The sequence below is a fragment of the Mixophyes fleayi genome, chromosome 4 (assembly GCF_038048845.1).
Source record: "Mixophyes fleayi isolate aMixFle1 chromosome 4, aMixFle1.hap1, whole genome shotgun sequence".
Lineage (NCBI taxonomy): Eukaryota > Metazoa > Chordata > Amphibia > Anura > Limnodynastidae > Mixophyes > Mixophyes fleayi.
This window is the reverse complement of record NC_134405.1, coordinates 114,264,018-114,287,982: the sequence shown is the minus strand read 5'-3', so window position 1 is coordinate 114,287,982 and position 23,965 is coordinate 114,264,018. Positions and strand designations below refer to the sequence as shown.

The following is a 23,965-nucleotide window of genomic DNA, read 5'->3' as shown; positions in this document are numbered from 1 at the left end:
CCACCCCACCAATGTGGAATGGCAGGGCCCCCTAACATTTCACTGTCCCGATTTCAGAAACCTAAAGGTTGGGACGTATATTTTTGTGCTGCTAATACGAATTTATTTATAATTAGGCCTATTTATTATTTACAGCACTTTCCAGAGAGCATCACATTATTCAGTCTGTAATCCCTACCACACACACACACTAGGGTTCATATCAGTGCTATGAGGCAGTAATGCTAATCACTGTTCCACCATGTCGAGACCTAAGTACATATTTATGCAGTTTTTGGCATCAAACTGCAGTTTCCCCAATCTTGACTTTTTCTGTCATCAATCGTTTTGGTCACCCACCCCCGCCCCACTGATATGTCTACCCTGTTACAGATCTTTGTGTCATCTGCAAAAAGACATACATCCCACCCTACTATCGGTCATTTTACAAATAAAGATATTAAAGAGAAATGGTCCAAGTACAGTTCCTTTGGATACTCCACTGGAAACCTCTCCCTCTTCTGTGTCGCCTTGTAAAACTCCAAACCCCATCATGCTTTTTCAGTAGATAGCCAGCTGATAGGTGTGCAGGGCATGTTGGGACTTGCAGTTTCACAGCATCGGGCGAGTCACAAGTTGGCCAGACCTGCCCTAGATGATGGAACAGACAGCATGCTGGATACATGGAATTGTAACTAAACACTTCAATTATTTTCAGGTATATTATTTGGTTAAGTAATAAACCTACTTTGACAGGCTTACTTTCTCTTAGATAATGGAAGTATGCTGCACAAGTTGTTAGATTCACACCCAGGGACAAATATCCAGCTAATGTTCCATTAGCGTTTGTCATGTCATTCTTTACTTCTTCCTCAAGACATCAGTGTGGCTGGTATAAGGGATTATATCAGCCAGTAAAGGATTTGAAAAATTCTCACATATAAACTTTTTTTTATTTTTATTTTTGAATGGTCAAGTAACAAACAAAACCAAAATGCAATGTCAAGCAACAGAAGCACATCACATAAAACATGATATAAGATCAATAGAAAGTCAAAAAGAATCAGTGCAACAGAATGCATGTATAATAATTGACCAGGGATTTTTTAAGATATGAGGGAGGGAGCGAGATGCCTCGACAGAGAATGGCATGACGCAGGAAGAGAAAAAGAAAGGAAACTAGTACAGTACAGAACAGAAAAGGAAAAGAAAGAGAGAGGAAAAGAGAAGAAGAGGACGGACATATGTAGGTGTAGAGTCAAGTGAAAGGGGAATAAGCCTGAAAAAACGAGAGCCATGTATTCCAGGCGCTGAACCTGCCAAACACTATTAATAACGGCCTGAAGCGAAGGTGGAGCTTGCTGACTCCAGACTGCTGCGATTTGGCAGGTAGCTGCCGACAGAATATGCCTAGCCAGCTTGTTCTGATGTCGAGTCGCCGCTGGCGCTCCCAAGGGCAAGAGAAAAAATTTAGGTTCTAATGGTATCGCTACCTGGAGAATCGATTGGATCAGGTGTTTAATCTCGGCCCAGAAGTTTGATAATTTGGGACAAGTCCACCATATATGGATAAAGTTACCCTCATGGGAGCACCCGCGCCAACAGCGGTCAGAAGAGTCTGGGAGGATTTTATGAATCCGGGAGGGAACTTAGTACCATCGGTACAATACCTTATAGACATTCTCTTTTTATTTTAACGCATATTGAGCTGGAGGCAGCGTTCTCAGATATCTCCGACCATTCCTCGTTCAAAAGAACCTCACCCAGGTCACGTTCCCAGGCCAGTTCATGTGAAACTCTAATGTCTGAGGAAGGTGGGGCAAGTTCATAATATAATGTTGAGATAAGGCCTTTCGTGGAGGACTGACGGAGACATAGATGTTCAAATGTGGTAAGGGGACGGGAGGAAAGGCGAGTTTTGGCAGTATGGTGAAAATGGCGGAGCTGGAGGAATTGGTAAAATAATTTAGTGGGAATTTTTATTTGCGATTGGATGTCGGAAAATGAGGGGAACATAGCCGTAGAGGTGAGATCGTTTAAAAATCGGACCCCTTGTGAGGTCCACGAGGAGAATGCTTTAGGAGTAAGGCCTGGACACATATAAACTTTTAACCTGCTATTCGTTAATTTTAGACCATATTATATACCATATTGACCAGAAATCGCTAGATGTGGCTAGCAGTCCCAGCTAACCTGTGACTGTCATCATTCAGATGTCAACTGTCAGAAAATGCGATTTAACAGTGATCACATGCTGACAATGTGCACAGTCACTGGGATCTGTTCTGCATCAGAGCTACCAGATAACACATATACATATGATATTTAAGCAAACCTGGTAATAAATATATATATATATTAATGTGTATATATATATATATATATATATATATATATATATATATATATATATATATATATATATATATATATATATATAACATTAGTCATGATTTTGTTTTTAGTGGAGAAGGCTGCAATGCAAACGATTAGGGAGAATGCTCTTATTAGAGTCCAGGAGAAGATAAAGGAAGATGCACAGGCCAGAGCTGTGAGAAAAAGAGAGAATGAGAAATACTCTCTAGAAGTCATGATGAAGGTAAAGCACTATGTGTTTGTCATTTATTTAAAAATTTTTTTTTTATAGATTTACATATAGATGGTTAAAACTCCCACATAGACACATCCCCAAACCATTGTGTCCATTAATTCATCAGCTCTTTGCACTATATGGGAAAATATTATATAACAGCCCAGACTGGAGCAGGAATCATTAAAGTGGGCAAAACTACTGCATTTCACAGGGTGAGAGGCCTAACCTATCATCACCATTTATGTACACAGGTAACATCATCATCATCATCATCATTTATTTATATAGCGCCACTGATTCCGCAGCGCTGTACAGAGAACTCATTCACATCAGTCCCTGCCCCATTGGAGCTTACAGTCTAAATTCCTTAACAGAAACACACACACACACACACAGGGACTAGGGTCAATTTTGATAGCCAATTAACCTACTAGTATGCTTTTGGAGTGTGGGAGGAAATTGGAGCACCCGGAGGAAACCCACGCAAACACGGGGAGAACATACAAACTACACACAGATAAGGCCATGGTAGGGAATTGAACTCATGACCCCAGCGCTGTGAGGCAGAAGTGCTAACCACTTAGCCACCATGCTGCCCTATATAGCACTGTAAACGTGTATTATAACACAGCCCTGCAAACAGGAGCCAGCACGGCAACAATGTCTGCAGTATTAGAAGTGTTTTTTACACAGTTTTACATTCAAATTATAAACAATACATTCAGTATATCTGATCTAGAACGTGTGAGGGCGTAAAAAGGGCCTATCACCAGATATTTTACAAAGAGATATTTGTATTCTGGTGACTGGGATCGAGCATCATTTATTAGATTACCCTAATCATTGTTTCTGAATGAATGAATGAATCACAGTTAATTACAAAGCCTTTTTTCCCAGGACTCATGGCAGTGACCTAATATTATTCCACCTCTGGTCCTTACCACGTTTAGATGGACATGAATATTAATTCTAATGTATGTTGCCTATATTATAGCACATACTTTACAATGCAATCCCTAATCAGTTGATCAAAATGTATAAACATTTTACTATTGATGACAATTTATACATTTGATAATTTTTCGGTAAAAGCTTGAAGACATCTACATTCTGCTCTTTTCTTAACTATTAGATTAATGAAGAAGAAAGAAAGCAAATAGAAAATGTGAAAGAAGAAGAAAGAAGGAAAGCGAGCGAGGAGTTAGAGAGGTATAAAGAACAGCAGAGAATAGAAGAGGAACAAAGGAACATCCAGAGAGAGCACAGGAGGAGAGAAGAAGAAAAAAGGAAGAAAGCTTCAACCAAATCTGTATTCACAGCAGAAGGTACGTTTATAAAACTAGATTTTGCAGGGGAGGTTCATGAATTAATTAGTCCTAGGATTGCAATCTTGTTTAGCTAGAGCTTTGTAACCAAATCAATAATAGAGAAAAACCTAGGCCTTTATTAGTAGTTACATAAAACTATACTTAGTCATAGAATTTCAGGGCAGTTGCGTAGTCAACGATGTGAAGCTCGGTTCAGATGACAAACTTCAGTTGCTTAGGACATGCGCCACTAAAGAAGACTATTCTTGAATAAAAACATATTTGTACTGATTTTGGGTCTGATTTAGAGTTGACCATAAAGATGCCACTTTTCCCTGGGTGTAATTTGAGTTACACATACCCTAAGACATGTGCAAACTAAAATCTACCATATAAATGTTACATCATCATCGGCTCCATGTGCACCCGGTTATGGTCACGCAGAAGGTCCAACTCCTCAGTAACTTATCTAGAGATAGGTGTAAGTCATCTTCAAGATCCACCTCTCCAAGTGCAAGGGAACTGCAAGTATAAGATATGTTTATCTCAAAATATGGGGACAAGTTGTACGCATACACTGTGTGACAAATGATATGCCAAGCACGTTTTTACGTCACGTAAATGGACTTGCATGCAACTCAGAAGTCAGGTCCTTAGAACTTGCCTACTCTCCCGGAATTTCGGGAGCCCTCCAAGATTCCTGGAAGAGTAGGCATCCTCCCGTATGTGATGGAGGCGGGCCTTAATGATGCATTTTTGCGTCATTAAACCCGCCCCCTGCTATGAAATGCCTGGCATTTGGTACCGGGGGGGCGAGGCTACGGTGACGCAATAGAGTTACCAGGCCCCCTCCTACCCCCTGTCACATGAGCTCCCGGAGGAGAGTTTTGAAAAGTCAGCAAGTATGCCCTTAGTGTTCTTCTACCGCAAAACATAGAATTAAATAAGTATCAATATGTGTATGCATGACTTTTTGTGTGGTAACCAATCTGCATTCTTTCAAACAACTGCAACCAGGTAAATTTCCCGAAAAAATCTTATTTTGTGACGAGTTGGGTACATTTACACGATACTAAAAACACCGACAGTTAGTGTAATGACATGACTTGTCTGATACTGACATGTCTGACAACAAAGAAATATACACTCACCATAATAATGACGTCAAAATGCCATGTCGTTATTTGTTGTGTTCAGAATGTAAGAAAACACTATCGGATAGTTGATGTGTCATTATTATAGTGAGTGTATATTTCTTTGTTGTCGGACATGTCCGTATCGGACATGTCATGACGTTACACTAACTGTCAGTGTTATCAGTACCGATAACATGACTACCACCGTTTGTGACATAGATAACTCTGGTTTATCCACTGTGACTTTGGTTTAGATCTTTCCTCTGTCTTAAACAAGTCTCATTCTGGCTTTCAATGTTTGAAAGTACTGTATTAGTTCTTAAAGGAGATCTCCAAACATATATGGTTCATTACCTCTGAGCTGTGACTTGTATAATCAGTTTTCAAAATATTATTTTAGTAATAGCTGATGTGAAATTAAATATTGATGAACTTTTATTGTCTTATTATGTACTCCGTATTATTTTGGTGCTATCAGTGGAGTGCTTTTAGTCATTGACTAATCCTTTTCATAAAGGTTTAGTGGTAGTAGCAGTGCCGTATGTCATAACAAAAAATCAGTGCAGTATATTTTTTTTAATGAAACCAGTTGCACAAGTTCTCTCATTTTATTTTGATTGTAGTTCTCTTTTATTACCTATTTACTTTATCTTTTATAAGTTTACTTTACTTCATAATAATAGTTTCCCGGATAACTAGGTTCTTAACCAATGTAAAGATCCGGTAGTGTGTAAGGTTTTTTTTTTTCATGCACTGTAATCATGTTTCGGCCCGTGTTTGCCCTCTTGTGGTGAAACACGAACATGAAGACATTAATGAAATGTGGTAAGAGTGCTCTAAACCTTTAAATACAAAAAACCCTTCACTATCACACAGGTGCCCTGTCAAATTGAATTTACAATCTAATTGTAGCGCCTGTCACATAAGGAGAAAACATGGCTTGTCTATGGTGACAACAAGCAGATACTGTTCAACAGCCAGCTCAACCAACCACTTAAAGAATTCCTTTTTGGTCTTCCCAACTGTGGTCATTTTATTTTAGATGACACAAGTGTCAGCTCCATAAATATTCATGATGTATCCAGCACATGCAATATCATCAGTATCTCCCAAATCCTCACTGTTATTAAGAGAGAGCAGAATGTATGAGACACACAACATCTCAGAGTGGAAAGCGAGAGAACAGACCATCCTAGACAATTGTCTCATTTACAGTGTACAGTTTACTTTCCAAAACAGAGCTGCAAGTGAATCAAAATGAATTAGACAGTACTGCTTTAAAGCAACATTGTACTAGCCTGAATATTTCCCTACTCTTACAACCTCTTCTTGTCAAGTTTCGGAAACTTCTGCAAATATGGTGAGTTAGCGAAATATTGTTTGCTAAATTGCAAACATTTGCTGCAAAGTAATCACAGAAATTGTTTTCTATGTCCGCAGCTGAAAAACGTGGGAATGAGAAGACTGTGCCCCCCACTAGGAAAACTGGCAGTATTAGAATTCAGTTTACCCCTCGTGTCTTCCCAACGGCTGTCAGGGAATCTCTGTTGGCAGAAGAGGAGGAGGTAAGCAAATGGGAGGGGAAACTGGGAAGGGTGGTGGTATACAAATCTAGTCTAGTCTAGTCTATCTAGTCTTTTCTTCTCCTAATTTCTGTACAAGAGATGGGGCATTAGATTGAAAAGAAAATCTTGTTTCAATGTTACAGTGACTTTTATATGTACCTAATGTGAGAGTGCGTGTTTGGCATTTGTGCTTCACTTCTCTCAGTAGAGGCCGGTACTATGTTTAGTAAATAAATACCAACTGAATTCATGATGTTAGCTCAAACTACTGAAAGAGTGTTTCTCTATAAATGTTCATATAAACCAATAATCACCAATAACCCTGAACCTGCACAACTTTCTGTTTATTAAAGGATGTCTCTATTCCTTTTTTTTTTATACTATATCCTTCTCAATTAGAGATAACAGTAAATATAGTACTATTACTAAACAGCACCCACATTGTGTAAAAATTACATAGTTGATCGTGATCTACCACTCCTGTATTATATGTGTGTGTGTGTGTGTGTGTGTGTGTGTGTGTGTGTGTGTGTGTGTATGTATGTATGTATATATGTATATGTGTGTATATATATATATATATATATATATATATATATATATATATATATATATATATATATATATATAGGCAACATATTATGCAGCACTTTAGAATGAGTGTTTCTTTTCTTATCCATACACATCCATCCATTCCAATCTAATTTGTGCCTACCAAAGGCACACCCAACATACACCGTAGCACATCTAACCAGAGATCAATTAGCTACTGGTACATTTTTATATGAGAGGAAACTAGAGCACCAAGACTACAAACGCGGAATATACAGGGCTGCAAGGTAGCAATGTTTAATCCCTAATCCTATTATTTTTTAATCAACAACATTTTATTTATGTATTGAGATAAATTGACAACATGAGTGCAAAGATACAATGCATAAATATAGTATGAAACAATATAATTTAATAACAAGATGCATATTGTCTAGTGTTCATGATAGTAAAGGATAGTAAGAACAGCGTAAAAGACAAGGGGAGATAAAGAGCGTAGGTGTGGGGGGATGCATTTCTGTCATGGTCGCAGGGAAGCCCAAAGGGTTGACTCGTTGTAAGGGCATAAACAGGGTAAATGTCCTGTTGGGTTGATACAATAGTAATGGAGGGTTGAAGTCATTGAGCCAGGGGTCCCAAGTAGGTGTAAAGGATGTCCCAGGTTCCTGGATGATACTTGTCATATTTTCTATGGAGTAGATGAGCCAAATTCTAGTAATAACCATGACATAGTAGGGGAGTTGGATCTTTCCACTTCGAGGCAATTAGACATTTGGGGCTAGATTTACTGAACTGCTATCATTTATTTAGTGCATTCTACAAAATGACAGTTAGAATCTGATTGATTGCTATAGGCAACATCTTCACTTTTTCAAACCCGCAGTTTAGTAAATATACTCCAATAATGTAGTTGCAAATATGACAAATTAGTTTATTGGTGTGTTTTGAAATGTTAAGGACCAGGAAAGAAAGCAGAAAATACTTAGAAGAGAATGACATATGGACATTTGTCATCATAAAGATGAGACCAGAATCCTCTTTCCAGAAGGGACATAAAGTCAGGGACTAAATCCCAATGATGGTATATGCATTTTATTTAATACGGACACTGATAAATTATCTCTAATCCTAGACCAGTCTTCTTAGAGAAGGACCGCTCCCATCTCTTGGCTCCTTTGCATAATCCTAGTTTGCAAGTAAGCGGTTATATAATGTAGAGATAAGCTTTTTGGCATTGCAATGGGAGAGACATAAAGATTCTAATAATTAATTAGAGCTAAAGGAATGGGAGGTCATGAAAGGATGAGCAAAATGGTGACATTGAAGATATTGAAAGGATTGCCCATTCATACGTTGGAGACACGAGTGCATATCTGCATAGTCTGGAATGGAGTGAATCAGTGCTGTGTGAGAAAGGAAGTGGATGTTCATATTAATACATAGGAGAAACCCCACTGAAAAGTTTGGGTTGTTCCATAGAGTGATGAACCTTTGTGGAGAGGACAGAAGGAAAAATGTTCTTTATACTATGTCACAGATATCACACGAGAAAGATATAGTTGGACAATAAGAGCAACCGAGTTTGTGAGAATGTCGTGGGAGCCAGAGAACTGTGGGGAAAGAAATTATGCCTATTACAGCAGCCTCAACATCCAGCCATATTCTAGAACCAGGGCGAGCTTGCATCGCGTGAGCTGTGCTGTTTAGTAGTACTTTCAGAAATCTAAAACGGCAAGATCGCCCTCTTGAACATTTATAGGTTGTAAAACTTTAAAAAAAAATTGGTGGGATTTCCCAAGAAGAATCTAGAAGACGTATAAGAGATGAGGCAGCAATTTTTTTTTAACGGCATTACTGTAGCCAAACCTTGAGATGAGGTGGTTATTCCAATGATCAGAGATCCTTATCCCCGATAACACTATTCACACTATTGCACCCTCACAACTATCTCAATCTCCACTCTGAGCCACGTTTTCTCCTCTTGGTTCAGCTGTGTCCTCTTCCACTTAGAATGTAAGTTCTCTAATGAGCAGAGTTCTTCATACCCTTCGTTTTCATGTCTGTTTATTTTGTCTACCGTGTATGTCCATGTTTTCCCTATTGTACAGCACTGTGGCACCTTGCAAATCTACGATAATAATAAAGGGAGGTAAATTAGCAGAATTTAGGTATTTGTAGCAATTGATAATTAAAATGTCTAAATATGTACATTATTCAGGTTGTTAATTTTTTGAGATTTTGCGAGATATTGAGGTCCAAAATCTCTGTTTTGCCTGAGTTAAGCTTGTATCCCGAAAGGGTGCTGTAGGACTGAATTTAGGAGAGGAAGGGAGGTCATTTAAAAAAGTTGTTTTCGTGAAATAATTCGTACACACAACCATCTAAATATGATAAACAGATACGGAATTCGTTATCCGAATGTTCTATGTGCACAACATGGTCACTAAGTTTTCCTTTAGTCAATGTGAGGAGGAATTGAATGAGGGTAATACTGTAATTTACTGTATTTTAGGCAAGATGCTCCTGATCACAGAAAAAAAAAAAGTATTGTGAAAAATCTCAGGTCCCAAGCATTCTGGATAAGCGATCACATCCCTATACTTTCCAGCATGCCCAGTAAAAAGAATGGCTGAATTATGAATGCTCGATATCGCGCACACAACGTCATGCTATTCTTTTCAAGTACATAGCACATATTTGACAATTTAGATATCAGATTTCTGAACATTCTTTTAGATTAGATCTCGCTGTTTTAGATCTTTTGAGTGTTGCATACTGCTAAACGTACAATTTTATTGAATATGATTGCACCTCTAGACTAGGTGACCGAGTTTCCCAAAGTAGAATGTCAGGAAAAACATGGCTCTGAATACCACTGCTACCTATAGACACAGCTACATATATGTATGTTTGTTTGTTTGTTTTTTATATATGTTTATTTGTTTTTTTATATAGCAACAGCCAGTCACAGAATACCTGCCAACAAAATACTGTTACAAGAGTTGCTTTGTACAAATGGACACATTTTAAATTTAATAGATACTAGGAAATAAGTTACTGTAAAGAATCAATTATGAGAATGTTCATTATCATTTTCTGATTTATTTTATAGTGGTTACAGAAACAGGCAGCAGCTCGCAGAGCCATTAACAGTGATAACCTTGAGCTTCAAGACTTAAAGGAAGAAGAGAGAAACCCAGAATGGCTGAAGGACAAGGGAAAGTAAGTTTAATTTACAGCATTCTATAGAATTAATTACATTCCCTATTCTCTATTGATTGGATTGTGCAAGGTAAGAAATATGTATTCCTGTTAACAGAATATAAAGTAACTATTTCTTGGGAGCGCATGGAGACATCTAGTGCAGAGGTAACCTCATTGATATCCGTTTTGTGTCTTTTGAGAATAAGTAGAATTTTTCAGCTGATCCTAAACACCTTATGTAAAAATTCTTGTGTCTGCTTTGGAAAAGGTGTATTAATGTCCGTTTACTCTGTGACTCCTATCTGGTATAATCCAGATTTTTTCCCAGGATTGTCTAGCACCCAGTTGCCTGCTTGCAGGATGCTGAGATTGACACCTATGCTAGCATATGACTTTGTAGTTGGGGCCTTGTGTTGCTTCTCATCCTCATTATCTGAAAGGTATAATATCATCATCATCATCATCATCATCAACATTTATTTAACACCACTGATTCCACAGCGCTGTACAGAGAACTCATTTACATCAGTCCCTGCCCTATTGGAGCTTACAGTGTAAACACACACACACACACACACACACACACACACACTTTGATATCAGCCAATTAACCTACCAGTAGATTTTTGGAGTGTGGGAGGAAACCGGAGCACCCGGAGGAAACCCACGCAAACACAGGGAGAACATACAAACTCCACACAGATAAGGCCATGGTCGGGAATTGAACTCAAAACCCCAGCGCTGTGAGCCAGAAGTGCTAACCACTGCCCCAATATCTCCTGTACAAAGCTTTTTTAATATTTGCAGATACGTTCCTTTCTAAGACAAGGGACGTGCTATTCAGACCACTTACTTCTTTTGAGATATTGTACAAGTATTCCCCTCTGAGACAAAGGGCTAGATTTACTAAGCTGCGGGTTTGAAAAAGTGGGGATGTTGCCTATAGCAACCAATCAGATTCTAGCTGTCATTTTGTAGAAAGTACTAAATAAATGAAATCTAGAATCTGATTGGTTGCTATAGGCAACATCCCCACTTTTTCAAACCCGCAGCTTAGTAAATCTAGCCCAAAGTGTTATATCCGTACTTTATAACATGTTGAGATCTTCTAAACATGAGCCCTTTATGAAGCAGGAGAGCACCTTGGAGAGGGATTTAGATCGCCCTCTAGAGGAAGGCACTTGGGGGGAAAAACAGCTAGAGAGCAAGTAGCTAGATCTTTCATATCAACATCAACTAAAGAAAATTCCTATAAAATATATATGAGATGGTACTTTGTTCTTGCTAGACTTAATAACATGTTTAATATGCTTCCACTATGTTGTCGAATGAGGAAAAATAGGGGTTTTCCTCCATATTTGGTGGCCTTGCCCCAAGATCTCCATGTTCTATTATGGTTTATATGATGGAGGAAATAAATATGATCATATTTAGGAACCTTGGTTTTCATGTACCTCTGAAGTTTGATCCAACTCTCAGAAGCTTACTTGTCTACGTAGAAATCAACTATTAGATGTATTGGGGACACTTAGCCCTTGCACCTTACCCTGCCCCTTGTTTCCCTAATTTTACTTTCTCCTATCTATCTTTTACAATCTATTGTAAAATGTTGCAGAATGTTACAAAAGACAGTTCTTACAAATGTGATTTAAAATGCACTTTTTTAAATTCTGTTTGTTGTATTGTTTCATATACATTTTGCTTTGAAATGGTCATCAATAATTTTTTTAAGTAGCTATTTCTATGCATTGTCCATTAGAAACTCTGTTCAATAAGCTCATTAGCTCATTTCTTGCTGAGATCTGAACTGCATATGAAACAAAACATTTACAACTTTCTGTTTCTAATTATTCTACCTTCTTTTGGCCACAGTAAGCTGTTTGCTGCTGGTGACTACCTTGCCGCTGTGAATGCCTTAAACCTGGCCATACGAATAAATGACAAGATTCCAGCACTGTATCTCAATCGATCAGCCTGTCATCTTAAATTAAGAAACCTCCATAAAACCATTGAAGATGCCTCCAAGGTATACCTAGAAGACATACTGCATAATCCTCCGTTTATATTTATTGCATGTAATAGTAAGGTTGCGTTAACTAGATTTAGAGCAGAACCCATTGGAGTATAGAGCATAAACTTTTCATGACCTTCTAAAAAATCAATTTCATTGTGCAACATTACAGATTGCAAATTAATCTCTGAATAGTGTTCCAGTAGCTTGTTTGTTTGTTATTGATTTTATCATTGCATACGGCTGAATATATTCACATGAGTAACTTTAAAATATTCATTAGTAATGGCTGCTTTGGTACATTACCTGTAGTAATCAGCTACGGTAAGGTTCAGTTCCAGAGAAGTATTCTGCAATGACCTAAGACATGACCAACACAGTTAACTTTCTGCCCAATAAACTATTTTATGATGTAGATTCCTGTGGCTTTGCAGAAAGGGGATTATTAATCATGGTAAAATCACGCATGGAGTTCCAGACTATTGGCATTGGAAAATTATTATCTTTTTGCTATATTAAATTATAAGCATTTATAAAGTCCTCTAGTTATAAGAATTTATAAAACATTGTATTAGATGCTATTCCATCCATCGTGGGTTGTCTCCCATCCCTAGACTATCTGTCTGCCTGATCACTTCACTCTTCACAATTTATTGAATGTTGGTTTGAACATCTCACTTTAAGCCACAAGCATTGAGTGGGAGATAAGCCATGGCTAAACTTTTAAATTGTTATTTTTCCTCTTTTATTGAGCAATTATATTTCCAGTCAAGCCTACAGCATGTACACTCTATGCGATTCATGGCAAATAATGCATTTATACAGATGTGCATATTTCCTATTATTGCCACCCTTGTTTTGTCACGTTTTTTTATTTTATTTTTTGTTTTGTTTACTAAAGTTTTTTATTTGTATAAAACAATGTAGGCATTGGAGCTGCTTACTCCACCTGTTCCAGACAATGCTGCCGCCAGACTTAAGGCCTTTGTAAGACGAGGTACAGCCTTTTGTGAGCTGGAACTCTACGTGGAAGGTACAGTTTCTTAGTTACTTGTAAGGCAACAGGATAGTGTAGTAAATGCTGAATGCAGATAAAGACGTGTTGCCCATGTGGTCTGCTTGCTTTGCTGATTAATGGATTATTCATAGGATCCATCTGTTTGTATCACAACCATATTTGCATTTGCTTTCACTAGATTTTCCCTCCGCATCTGCTGGGAGTTTGTTCAGTCATCTACTATTCTTTTACTGAAAATGTGTTATTTAGCATCACTCCTGCACTACCTCTCTGTGCAATATTTTCATTAGTCAGTTAGGTGCATGCTCTGCTGGGGAGGGGCGGCGATTTTGCAAAGCCTCATCCCTTGCGCACTCTGATTGGCTGGCCCCTCCCCCTCCTTCCCGATGATTTGACCTCTCGGCCACAATATAAAGATTGCTGCTAGGGGAGGCGATTGTTATTGATGCGTGGACCTCATAATCTCTTGCAACATTTCTTTCCTAGAAAAGTTATTTCTACATAAAATATTGCAATGCGGATAACATAGCATTGTCATGATGCATCTGAACAGATAGTTTACCTTGTTCTCTTACTACTCTGCTCAAGACAAGTAATGTTATATCGTTAGGGTTTGTATTTACTGCGGGTCGCCATAGAAATCAATGACCACATCAAGAACACATGATATGGTCACAGGAGAACACACAATGCACCAAGAAACAAAATGTGTGACTGAGCAAGAGCCTTACACCATATATTCATGTGATGCTGATATTTCTATGCGTCACAGAATAGTCTTGTCACTGAACAACTGATAATTTGAACACCTGTATTTACTAAACTGCGGGTTTGTAAAAGTGGAGATGTTGCCTATAGCAACCAACCATTTTGTAGAATGTATTGAATAAACTAGAATCTGATTGGTTGCTATAGGCAACATCTCCACTTTTTCAAACTTGCAGTTTATTAAATATACCTCCTAATGTTAAGTAATGTTTGGTGTACATTGTATATTGGAAACCTGTGTGAAAACTAATATCAAACACCCTTTTTCTAAAATCTCCTTAAAAGTACCAAAATAACAAATGATGTGCTCGGTCTGGCCATAAGGACAAATTACTTTATTTTACCTTCAATCTGAAAACTCCCAAAACATTTGAATAGTTTATAATGTAAATAGGGTATTTCTGTGTATTTACAGTCTAAAATGTGTGCTACATTTCATATATTTATGATGACACAGTATAGTCCATAATAGAAAAGGTTGGTCTTGACCATTTACCCTCCAGTTAATACTGATGAGGGGGCAAAGTCTGTATTAAGGTGGGCAGCATCTGCAGAATAACCTACATTTAGTGTGGTGAATCTTCCTCTGTGTGTCAGTACATATTACTTATACACAATAACAGATGTTCTGGACTACTTTGGACAAAAGTAGAACTGAAGAGCAAATGGTTTTACTCAGATAAAGTTTATTATATTTTCCCCATTTTTCTCTTTTATGTAACACTTTGACCTTTAAATTGTTGGATTTGAAACGGGAAATCCTTGTGAATCTGGAGTGTATGGAAAGCCTTTAGAGTGGGCTAGAAAGGTTTATTGTATACACTGCTCACTGTATTCTTTTCCAAAGGTCATTTTTATTAATCCTTGGCTTCTGTAATTACTTGCTCTGAAAAGTGCAGACTCAAGAAATAGCTTGTGCGCTAGAGCTTTTGAAATTGAGAACAATAAAATAAGACAATTCAAGTTTTTCCTGAATAAAGCAATTTCCTTTGTATTGTTTGAGATGAGTTTGTACAATGGACCAGTCTCACTAGACAGAAAAATAACTACACTAGGGAAAATTACAGAAAGTAAATCACACAATGGGAGTTAAGGAATCTATAAAAATTACACATAAGCTCTTTATTTAGAGTCTGTACTTCTGAGCAGTGTATGTAGGCGATTCAAACCTGTATGAAATAATGATAGCTACAAAAAGACTTTGAGAACACCCTCGCCCTCTTAAAGCAATAGCTATCTGAAGTCTCCTCTCAGCTCTTACACATTCATAAGGCTTAATTCTTTACTCTTAGTAGGTGAAACATTGTTTAAGGAACAATTTGTTTTGTGTTTTTCCTATCCAAAGATGATTTTGAAAGCTAATGGAATAGATCAGACTATATGATGCTCAGACAGAACAGCCCAATCACTTCCGACCAAATAGAGGGTTTAAAATGCATCCCGTTGACCATATTGGCTAACGCCTAACATCCGGCAGTCCAGAGAACATGTAAAAATATAGTCATTTTGTGGGTATAAATAGGGTCTGCAGTATACTGGGAACACCCAAGTAAATGTCCGCCCTTTAAGATCATTAAATTATTTTACCCTGTAACGCAAATTGTTGTTTTTACATTTTGGTCAATATGAGACCCATGACTGTTGATGGCACATATTCAGCTTGTCCTTCACAGGTAGCAGTATTTACAGCCCTTTAGTCTCTGCCATAGTAATGCGCTATGCTCTGCATGTACCCCCATATAAATTTGTAAAAAAGATTTGTAAATTATCCTTAAGATTAGTAAACTGTACAAAGGCAAAACTTGCTTACATAAAGTCAAATGTAATTTGGTCTTGTCGCTGAACGACTCAACCTGTGTAATTTAGCCACATGTGCATGCTATGCTACTTTATAGATAAATGCACAGTTTCTCAGCATTAAAATGAATTATTATTTTCTATCTAACAATTAGGTCTACAAGATTATGAAGCTGCTCTTAAGATTGACCCTGCCAACCTGAATGTAAAATCCGACGCTGAAAAGATTCGACAGATCATTCAGGGCTCCTGTTCAGATCCTGAATAAATAAATCGTCTAAACCTATGTAGCATGATTAGGGGTTCTCAAACATTTTCTTATCACACTTGTGGGTATATTTATCATGCGGTGGTTTGCTGTCATTTTTTTTTTTTTAAAAAAAGGCATTTTTATCATAGTCAAAACCCAACGGGCTTTAATAAAATTGCCGCTTTAAAAAATTACAGCAAAAAGCGCAGAGAATTGGTGTTTTTTTTAGAACCACTGCATGGTGAATATACCCATTGGTTTGTAAATGTTTACCAAGTATCCAATAATATATGTAAATTTATGCTAAGCAACTCCATCTCTGTACATTTTTAATAAATGCCACATTGTTTTTTTATATATTTTATTATTTATTGAACACACTCATTAAATGTTTACCTTGTGGATACAACAATATCTGGGTTATAAAATATAATATGGTTATAATGTGTGTGTTAAAATGTGTTTTTATGACATCATTGGGTTGTGCACAAAAAAGGTAATGCTGCTTCTACATTGATTGCTAACACATATGCCTAACGCTTGCGTATCCTACCCGTCTATGCAGAAATGGAAGTTGCTCAATTAATTTATAGATACACAGCAGGTGATAAAAGGGGAGTAGTTATCTACAAAGGAATCATACATAGGTGGTAGAAGGGGAGGGGTTATCTACAAAGGAATCATACATAGGTGCTAGAAGGAGAGGGGTTATTTAGAACGGAATTATACATAGGTGCTAGAAGGAAAGGGGTTATCTAGAACGGAATCATACATGGGTGCTAGAAGGAAAGGGGTTATCTAGAACGGAATCATACATGGGTGCTAGAAGGAGAGGGGTTATCTAGAACGGAATCATACATGGGTGCTAAAAGGAGAGGGGTTATCTAGAACGGAATTATACATGGGTGCTAGAAGGAGAGGGGTTATCTAGAACGGAATCAAACATGGGTGCTAGAAGGAGAGGGGTTATCTAGAACGGAATCATACATGGGTGCTAGAAGGAGAAGGGTTATCTAGAACGGAATCATACATGGGTGCTAGAAGGGGACAGGTTATCTAGATAGGGATTGTACATGGGTGCAATCATTGATTGCTAACACATATGCCTAACGCTTGCGTATCCTACCCGTCTATGCAGAAATGGAAGTTGCTCAATTAATTTATAGATACACAGCAGGTGATAAAAGGGGAGTAGTTATCTACAAAGGAATCATACATAGGTGGTAGAAGGGGAGGGGTTATCTACAAAGGAATCGTACATAGGTGCTAGAAGGAAAGGGGTTATTTAGAACGGAATTATACATAGGTGCTAGAAGGAAAGGGGTTATCTAGAACGGAATCATACATGGGTGCTAAAAGGAGAGGGGTTATCTAGAACGGAATCATACATGGGTGCTAGAAGGAGAGGGGTTATCTAGAACGGAATTATACATGGGTGCTAGAAGGAGAGGGGTTATCTAGAACGGAATCAAACATGGGTGCTAGAAGGAGAGGGATTATCTAGAACGGAATAATACATGGGTGCTAGAAGGAGAGGGGTTATCTAGAACGGAATAATACATGGGTGCTAGAAGGAGAGGGGTTATCTAGAACGGAATCATACATGGGTGCTAGAAGGAGAGGGGTTATCTAGAACGGAATCATACATGGGTGCTAGAAGGGGACGGGTTATCTAGATAGGGATCGTACATAGCTGCTAGAAGGGGAGGGGTTATCTAGATAGGAATCGTACATAGCTGCTAGAAGGAGAGGGGTTATCTAGATAGGAATCGTACATAGCTGCTAGAAGGAGAGGGGTTATCTAGATAGGAAACGTACATACCTGCTAGAAGGAGAGGGGTTACCTAGATAGGAATTGTACATAGCTGCTAGAAGGGGAGGGGTTATCTAGATAGGAATCGTACATAGCTGCTAGAAGGAGAGCGGTTATCTAGATAGGAATCGTACATAGCTGCTAGAAGGAGAGGGGTTATCTAGATAGGAAACGTACATAGCTGCTAGAAGGAGAGGGGTTATCTAGATAGGAAACGTACATACCTGCTAGAAGGAGAGGGGTTACCTAGATAGGAATTGTACATAGCTGCTAGAAGGAGAGGGGTTATCTAGATAGGAAACGTACATACCTGCTAGAAGGAGAGGGGTTACCTAGATAGGAATTGTACATAGCTGCTAGAAGGGGAGGGGTTATCTAGATAGGAATCGTACATAGCTGCTAGAAGGAGAGGGGTTATCTAGATAGGAATCGTACATAGCTGCTAGAAGGAGAGGGGTTATCTAGATAGGAAACGTACATACCTGCTAGAAGGAGAGGGGTTACCTAGATAGGAATTGTACATAGCTGCTAGAAGGGGAGGGGTTATCTAGATAGGAATCGTACATAGCTGCTAGAAGGAGAGGGGTTATCTAGATAGGAATCGTACATAGCTGCTAGAAGGAGAGGGGTTATCTAGATAGGAATCGTACATAGCTGCTAGTAGGAGAGGGGTTACCTAGATAGGAATCGTACATAGCTGCTAGAAGGGGAGGAGTTATCTAGATAGGAATCGTACATAGCTGCTAGAAGGAGAGGGGTTAGCTAGATAGGAATTGTACATAGCTGCTAGAAGGGGAGGGGTTATCTAGATAGGAATCGTACATAGCTGCTAGAAGGAGAGGGGTTATCTAGATAGGAATCGTACATAGCTGCTAGAAGGAGAGGGGTTACCTAGATAGGAATCGTACATAGCTGCTAGAAGGAGAGGGGTTAGCTAGATAGGAATTGTACATAGCTGCTAGAAGGAGAGGGGTTACCTAGATAGGAATCGTACATAGCTGCTAGAAGGGGACGGGTTATCTAAAAAGAAATCGTACGTAGAACACCTGTTGTGAATCTATAAATTGATTTGAGCATCTTCCATTTCTGTATCGTTGTTTGTGAGGAATGTATGGGATCAGTAGCTGACAGGGAGTGCTTGTCCTCTATTGCTATATATTGGAGGTTTCTGGAGTACCTCCTGGTAAGTTAGCTCTCAATTTCAAAACACATGAATGTATGACCCAATATAGAGACTCTCGTTGTTTTGAGTTAGACCACCCTATTAACAGGAGCGCCTGGACAAGGTGGGTGCTTTATCACATATTCGCACAACTGCTGCATTTTATGTAAAAGTGAATTGCAACTGCCCCCCAGCCCAGCCCGCCCCTGGCTGGCTGTGTAGGGTTCATAGTTTAGAATTTGTAACACAGCTCCCATACTGTCCAAATGTTCATTTATGGAAAGTACAGTACTACTCATAACTGCTAAGTTCTATAACAGCTGAGCATTAGACTAAATACATTTAATTCTTTATAAGTCTTTCTGATTCCTATCATTTTACATAGAATCAATATCCACATCTTTCAGTCTGTGTCATTAGTCACTATAGAACATAAGTATAAATCTTTCTCTACACATTCCTGCAGAACTTTGGATGTTGATATTCCATCTACCACTTTTATTTGATGATGTCCTTCCTCCCTCACCTGTTCTTGGCTGTGGCATAATTAATACAGCAACAATTTAACTCTACAAAGCAAAACTTTACCTGCAGAAACAATAAAACTTTTTACAAATTATACATAAACCCCAATACTTATTATAGGAAAGCTGTTAGGGGTCCATCTTTTGTTGTCTGTAGCCTCCATGAGAACTTTTATATAGACTATTGTGGAGGGAAATGTGGGTACTAAATAATTGAGCCTGGGCCTGCGCTGGATTTTGCCTCAAGTAAATATTTTTTTGTATCATTATTTATTTTATTGGTGATGCACATATCGAACACACAGGAATTCCTGTTTTGAAACAAAGTCCTGTACATTCTATGGGGCATATTCAATTCCGATCTGATCCGCAGTAACGCGCGTTACCGCGGAAAATGCGCAGTTCTGCCGGTAATACGGTACCGCAATAACGTGGATTTTCGTATGCAGCCCTAAGGGCTGCGAACAAAAATCCACGTTATTGCGGTACCGCGGATTAGGTTCGCGGCCGTTACGGCGCGATACCGCGGATCGGAATTGAATATGCCCCTATGTGTGTTCCACTTGGAAAGCAAAGTGCGGATAGTAAGTGTGTGGAATGGTGCATTGCATCTTATTTATTTATTATATAAGTGGAACTTTTGACTGCAAATTATAGTGGATTTTCGGTTTTATGCACCAAGGTTTGGTAAGTATTGGATAAAGTCCTCCCCTGCTTGTCATCAAGCAACAAAGATCTTCCCTATGAGCTTATAAATAGACTATGTAATAAATGTAAGTTATATTATAATGAATTATATACTACATGTACTGTGTTCACTTATTGCTCTGCTTTCCAGATTTGATGTACCTACACATTTTCCAAACAGAACCCAGCATTCCAGGATCCAGACAACAAACCAGTAGCAGGTTGTGAAAGCTGCAATAACAGGTAGGAGAGCACAACACAGTCCACCAACAGCCTAGTTATTTAGCCCTGTTCATTTTTTCCCAACCTTTCTTGTTCTTCTTTTAAACTTTCTCCACCCGTCTCCATTGTTGTCTTCACCTTCCTCAATGTCTTGTTCATCCCCCAGTTGTGTTTCCACCTTCCATCTTACTCACCTACTCCTCTTCCCAACCTCACCCAGTGTGGCCACACCCCCCGACATGGTATTTCCACACACCTGCATCGGGTTGCCGATGCTTCCCAACGGCACACAAACTCTCTGCTAACCATCTATGGAGGGAGCCCTAAGAAGTTGCTATACCCAAATTCCTTTTGGTGGCTCTTGTTATTATCTGTGTAGTGGGTTCTGACCCATGAACATGTTTTTACAGAATCCATGCTGCCCTTCTCATAAAGAACTTACAGTTGTTGCTTCTTCAGGCGGAGAATTAAGAAGCTACACTGTAACAAAACACGTAAGGGTGATGTTAGTTTACTATTAGAAACACAAACACTTGATTCAATTGGCGCACCGTATGGCACAGAAAAAATATTAAATCATTAGTAATACCAAATATTATATTTAAATACCCAATGAGTGACGCAGCTGTCAAGGGCTGTGCGGCCCTACCATGCAATGCATACAAACAATTGGAAAGACAAAGACAACGCTGTAACTGATTGAGATCAAACACAATGTTGATTGGATAATAAAGATTTCATTCACATACCAAATATATACAATATACATGCAATTAAAAAAGTAAATTAAAAACTCTTCCCTATTCATAGAATGAAACACAGCCTATGGCTATGAGTACAAAGTCAATGGGTGGACCAGGAGATATAAATATCTTAAAGTTTTGTGAGGGAAGAAATAGACAATGTCTAAGTAAACATTACCGTTGTACAGATCTCAGATGGTAAGTGGTGAGGTATCTTAAATTATTTGGCTGTAGTAATTAACTGCACATGACCGACCTGTAGATAGCAGCTACATGCTTAGATGCCAATCAGTGTCCCGGAGGAGATGTATGTATGATAAACAGCCCATCTAATGACACAAACCTCCACAGATCAAGATGGAAAAGGGAAACAGCAGTGAGTATAGAATGTAAGTCAAACAGACCTTGATGACCCAAGTCTGCCTTGTCCGAACTCCTGATTTAACATGTGATTTCCATGGTCCTGGGTCGAATCAATAGATTTATAGTATATATCTTTCCAATTAGTTTACTACTATACTGGATATATGCTATTCCTGTATGTGGACTTCATCCTGCATCTCAACCCTAAGATTTTCGGGTCAGTCATTACAGCAAGGGCTTTGAACATCTGGTGGAGACCAACACCATACTGCAGCCGGTCTGCTAATTTGATTTTCCCCACATTGTTACTGTGTGCTACAGTTTTAGGGTATTGCTGAACTGCAAGTTACTGGAGCTGATGACTATATCTGCATAGGAGATTCTCACAAGTACTTGCTTTTTACATTCATGTTGGCATAGTTTTGTGGTGTTTAGTGTGGGAAGCTAGTTCTAATAGTTAAATCTCCACAGTAAAGTCTCTGTGTGTTTGAGAATAAGACTCAAGTTCCCTATTGCTTAGAAACGTCTTTGTGAGCACCGAAAGACCAGAACAATATATATTTACAGCATGCTACTTGTTTACTATACATTATTTATTATGCTGTGAAGTCTTCTCAGAGACACAAGAACATTAAGTTTATGATGTTGGTTCCCTAAAGGAAATATCTCCATATCAAAGTCTCTTTGTAAGTTATTGGTACTGGAGTTTCTCACTATTTTGAAACAGCTTTATGAATATGGAAAGATTGGAACTTAGTGGATACGATTACAACATACCAATTGTTCTCTATCTACTGTTGACTGTGCTGTGAAGTATTGGAAACATAGGATGATATGCTGATTTGGGGGTCTATTCAAACAGTGATAGCCCAAAAATCCAGAGAAAACAGTTTTCTGCAGAGATTGGCTATCGTAGGTCTTCAATCGATTTAAATAGGAGTTTGCGTTGTACACTTTTCAATGACAACAAAGCCCTTTGTTTTCTGCCTGATCCATCTGGTAGCTCTTAAGTGGCCATGTAGAAATAACAGAATTAGGCATTTTTCTTACCATCAGGAACTAGAATTTCTCTCCATCAGTGTTTTCACAGGAGACATTGTCCTTGTGCTTGCTGTCTTAGGCTTGTGAGACAGTGTCTATTGGGGCTGACTGGCAAAAGAGCACCCAAACTTCCTGGTTGCCAACTGAAGCAGCCGCATATGTATTTTAACCTTTCCTAATGCCAGTCCAATCGTGCACTGGTTTACATGCGGTATAGGTACAGAGTGGGTGCTGCCTCTTCAGGTTCACTGGCTGGTGACTTATCTCCTGGGTACTGGACCATGACATGCTGTGGAAGTTCCATCAGCCCCATGCTGGGGGCGGTTCCACCATGTCTGCAGATAATGGGTGTGCCGCAGGGCATGGTACCAGGCTGATTGAAAATACAGGTTAAGCCCACTTGGTATCCCCTCTCACCAGAACTAGTTAACTTTAAATGCAAGGGCATAACTACCATGGGGACAGCTCCTAGGGGCCCTACAGATAAGAGGGGCCAGCCTTATTTGTTAAAGCCGTTATAAGATATACATGTTCAATGTTCTTAAATGCTGGGTTCTCTAGGCACCACTGTTCTGTATACCATCTCTAAGAAATACCTTAGCACTTCTGCACATTTGGGGTTCCCAGGTCACCAGCACCACAGAGGCTGCAAGCGCTGACCCCTGGCACTACTTTGCATATCTATGGTACCTGCAGCAGAGGCAGGAGCTCACACCTTTGGAGCAGCCTATGGTTGTTGGGGCCATTGAGGCACATTGCATATCACACCGTCACTCACAGGACTGTGAGTGCTACTTCCCGTGTATTCAGGAACCGTGGCCGTCCGCCATCCTGAGGGTCTGCGCATGTGCAGCCCTTTCAAGCCTTCAGTACCTGTTGCTTTTTATTGATTGGATGATCAGGCAACCCTCCCTATTTAAACCACCTGTGATCATCACCTGGTTGCCTGATCTTGGAGTCTCATTCCCCATGAGCCTCTGAAGGTGTTCCTGTGTTTCCTCGTGTATTCAGCTCCTGCTGATTCCTGTTTACTCTATTGTGGTTTCCAGACCACTTCAACTCTCGTGTGTTCATCGTGTCTGCACCAGCTGATTCCTATCCGCTGCCTCCGTTGCTTCTACAGAGTTCCTGCTCACTTCAACTCTCCTGTGTTCATCGTGTCTGCAACCAGCTGATTCCTATCCGCTGCCTCCGTTGCTTCTACAGAGTTCCTGCTCACTTCAACTCTCC

The 23,965-nt window shown here is 39.0% G+C and overlaps 1 protein-coding gene across 2 annotated transcripts in view; it reads left to right on the top strand.

The window, feature by feature from the left end:
* Nucleotides 1–16,607, top strand: part of DNAAF4 (dynein axonemal assembly factor 4) — a 28,010-nt gene extending 11,403 nt beyond the window's left edge. For both annotated transcript variants that reach the window (XM_075205211.1, XM_075205213.1), the window contains exons 3-9: nucleotides 2,445–2,578; nucleotides 3,705–3,897; nucleotides 6,456–6,580; nucleotides 10,245–10,354; nucleotides 12,209–12,362; nucleotides 13,275–13,380; nucleotides 16,086–16,607. In XM_075205211.1, the coding sequence (XP_075061312.1) occupies nucleotides 2,445–2,578; nucleotides 3,705–3,897; nucleotides 6,456–6,580; nucleotides 10,245–10,354; nucleotides 12,209–12,362; nucleotides 13,275–13,380; nucleotides 16,086–16,198 (935 nt within the window). In that variant the 3' untranslated portion in view covers nucleotides 16,199–16,607. The remainder of the gene's footprint in view (nucleotides 1–2,444; nucleotides 2,579–3,704; nucleotides 3,898–6,455; nucleotides 6,581–10,244; nucleotides 10,355–12,208; nucleotides 12,363–13,274; nucleotides 13,381–16,085) is intronic.
* Nucleotides 16,608–23,965: the final 7,358 nt, after the last annotated feature.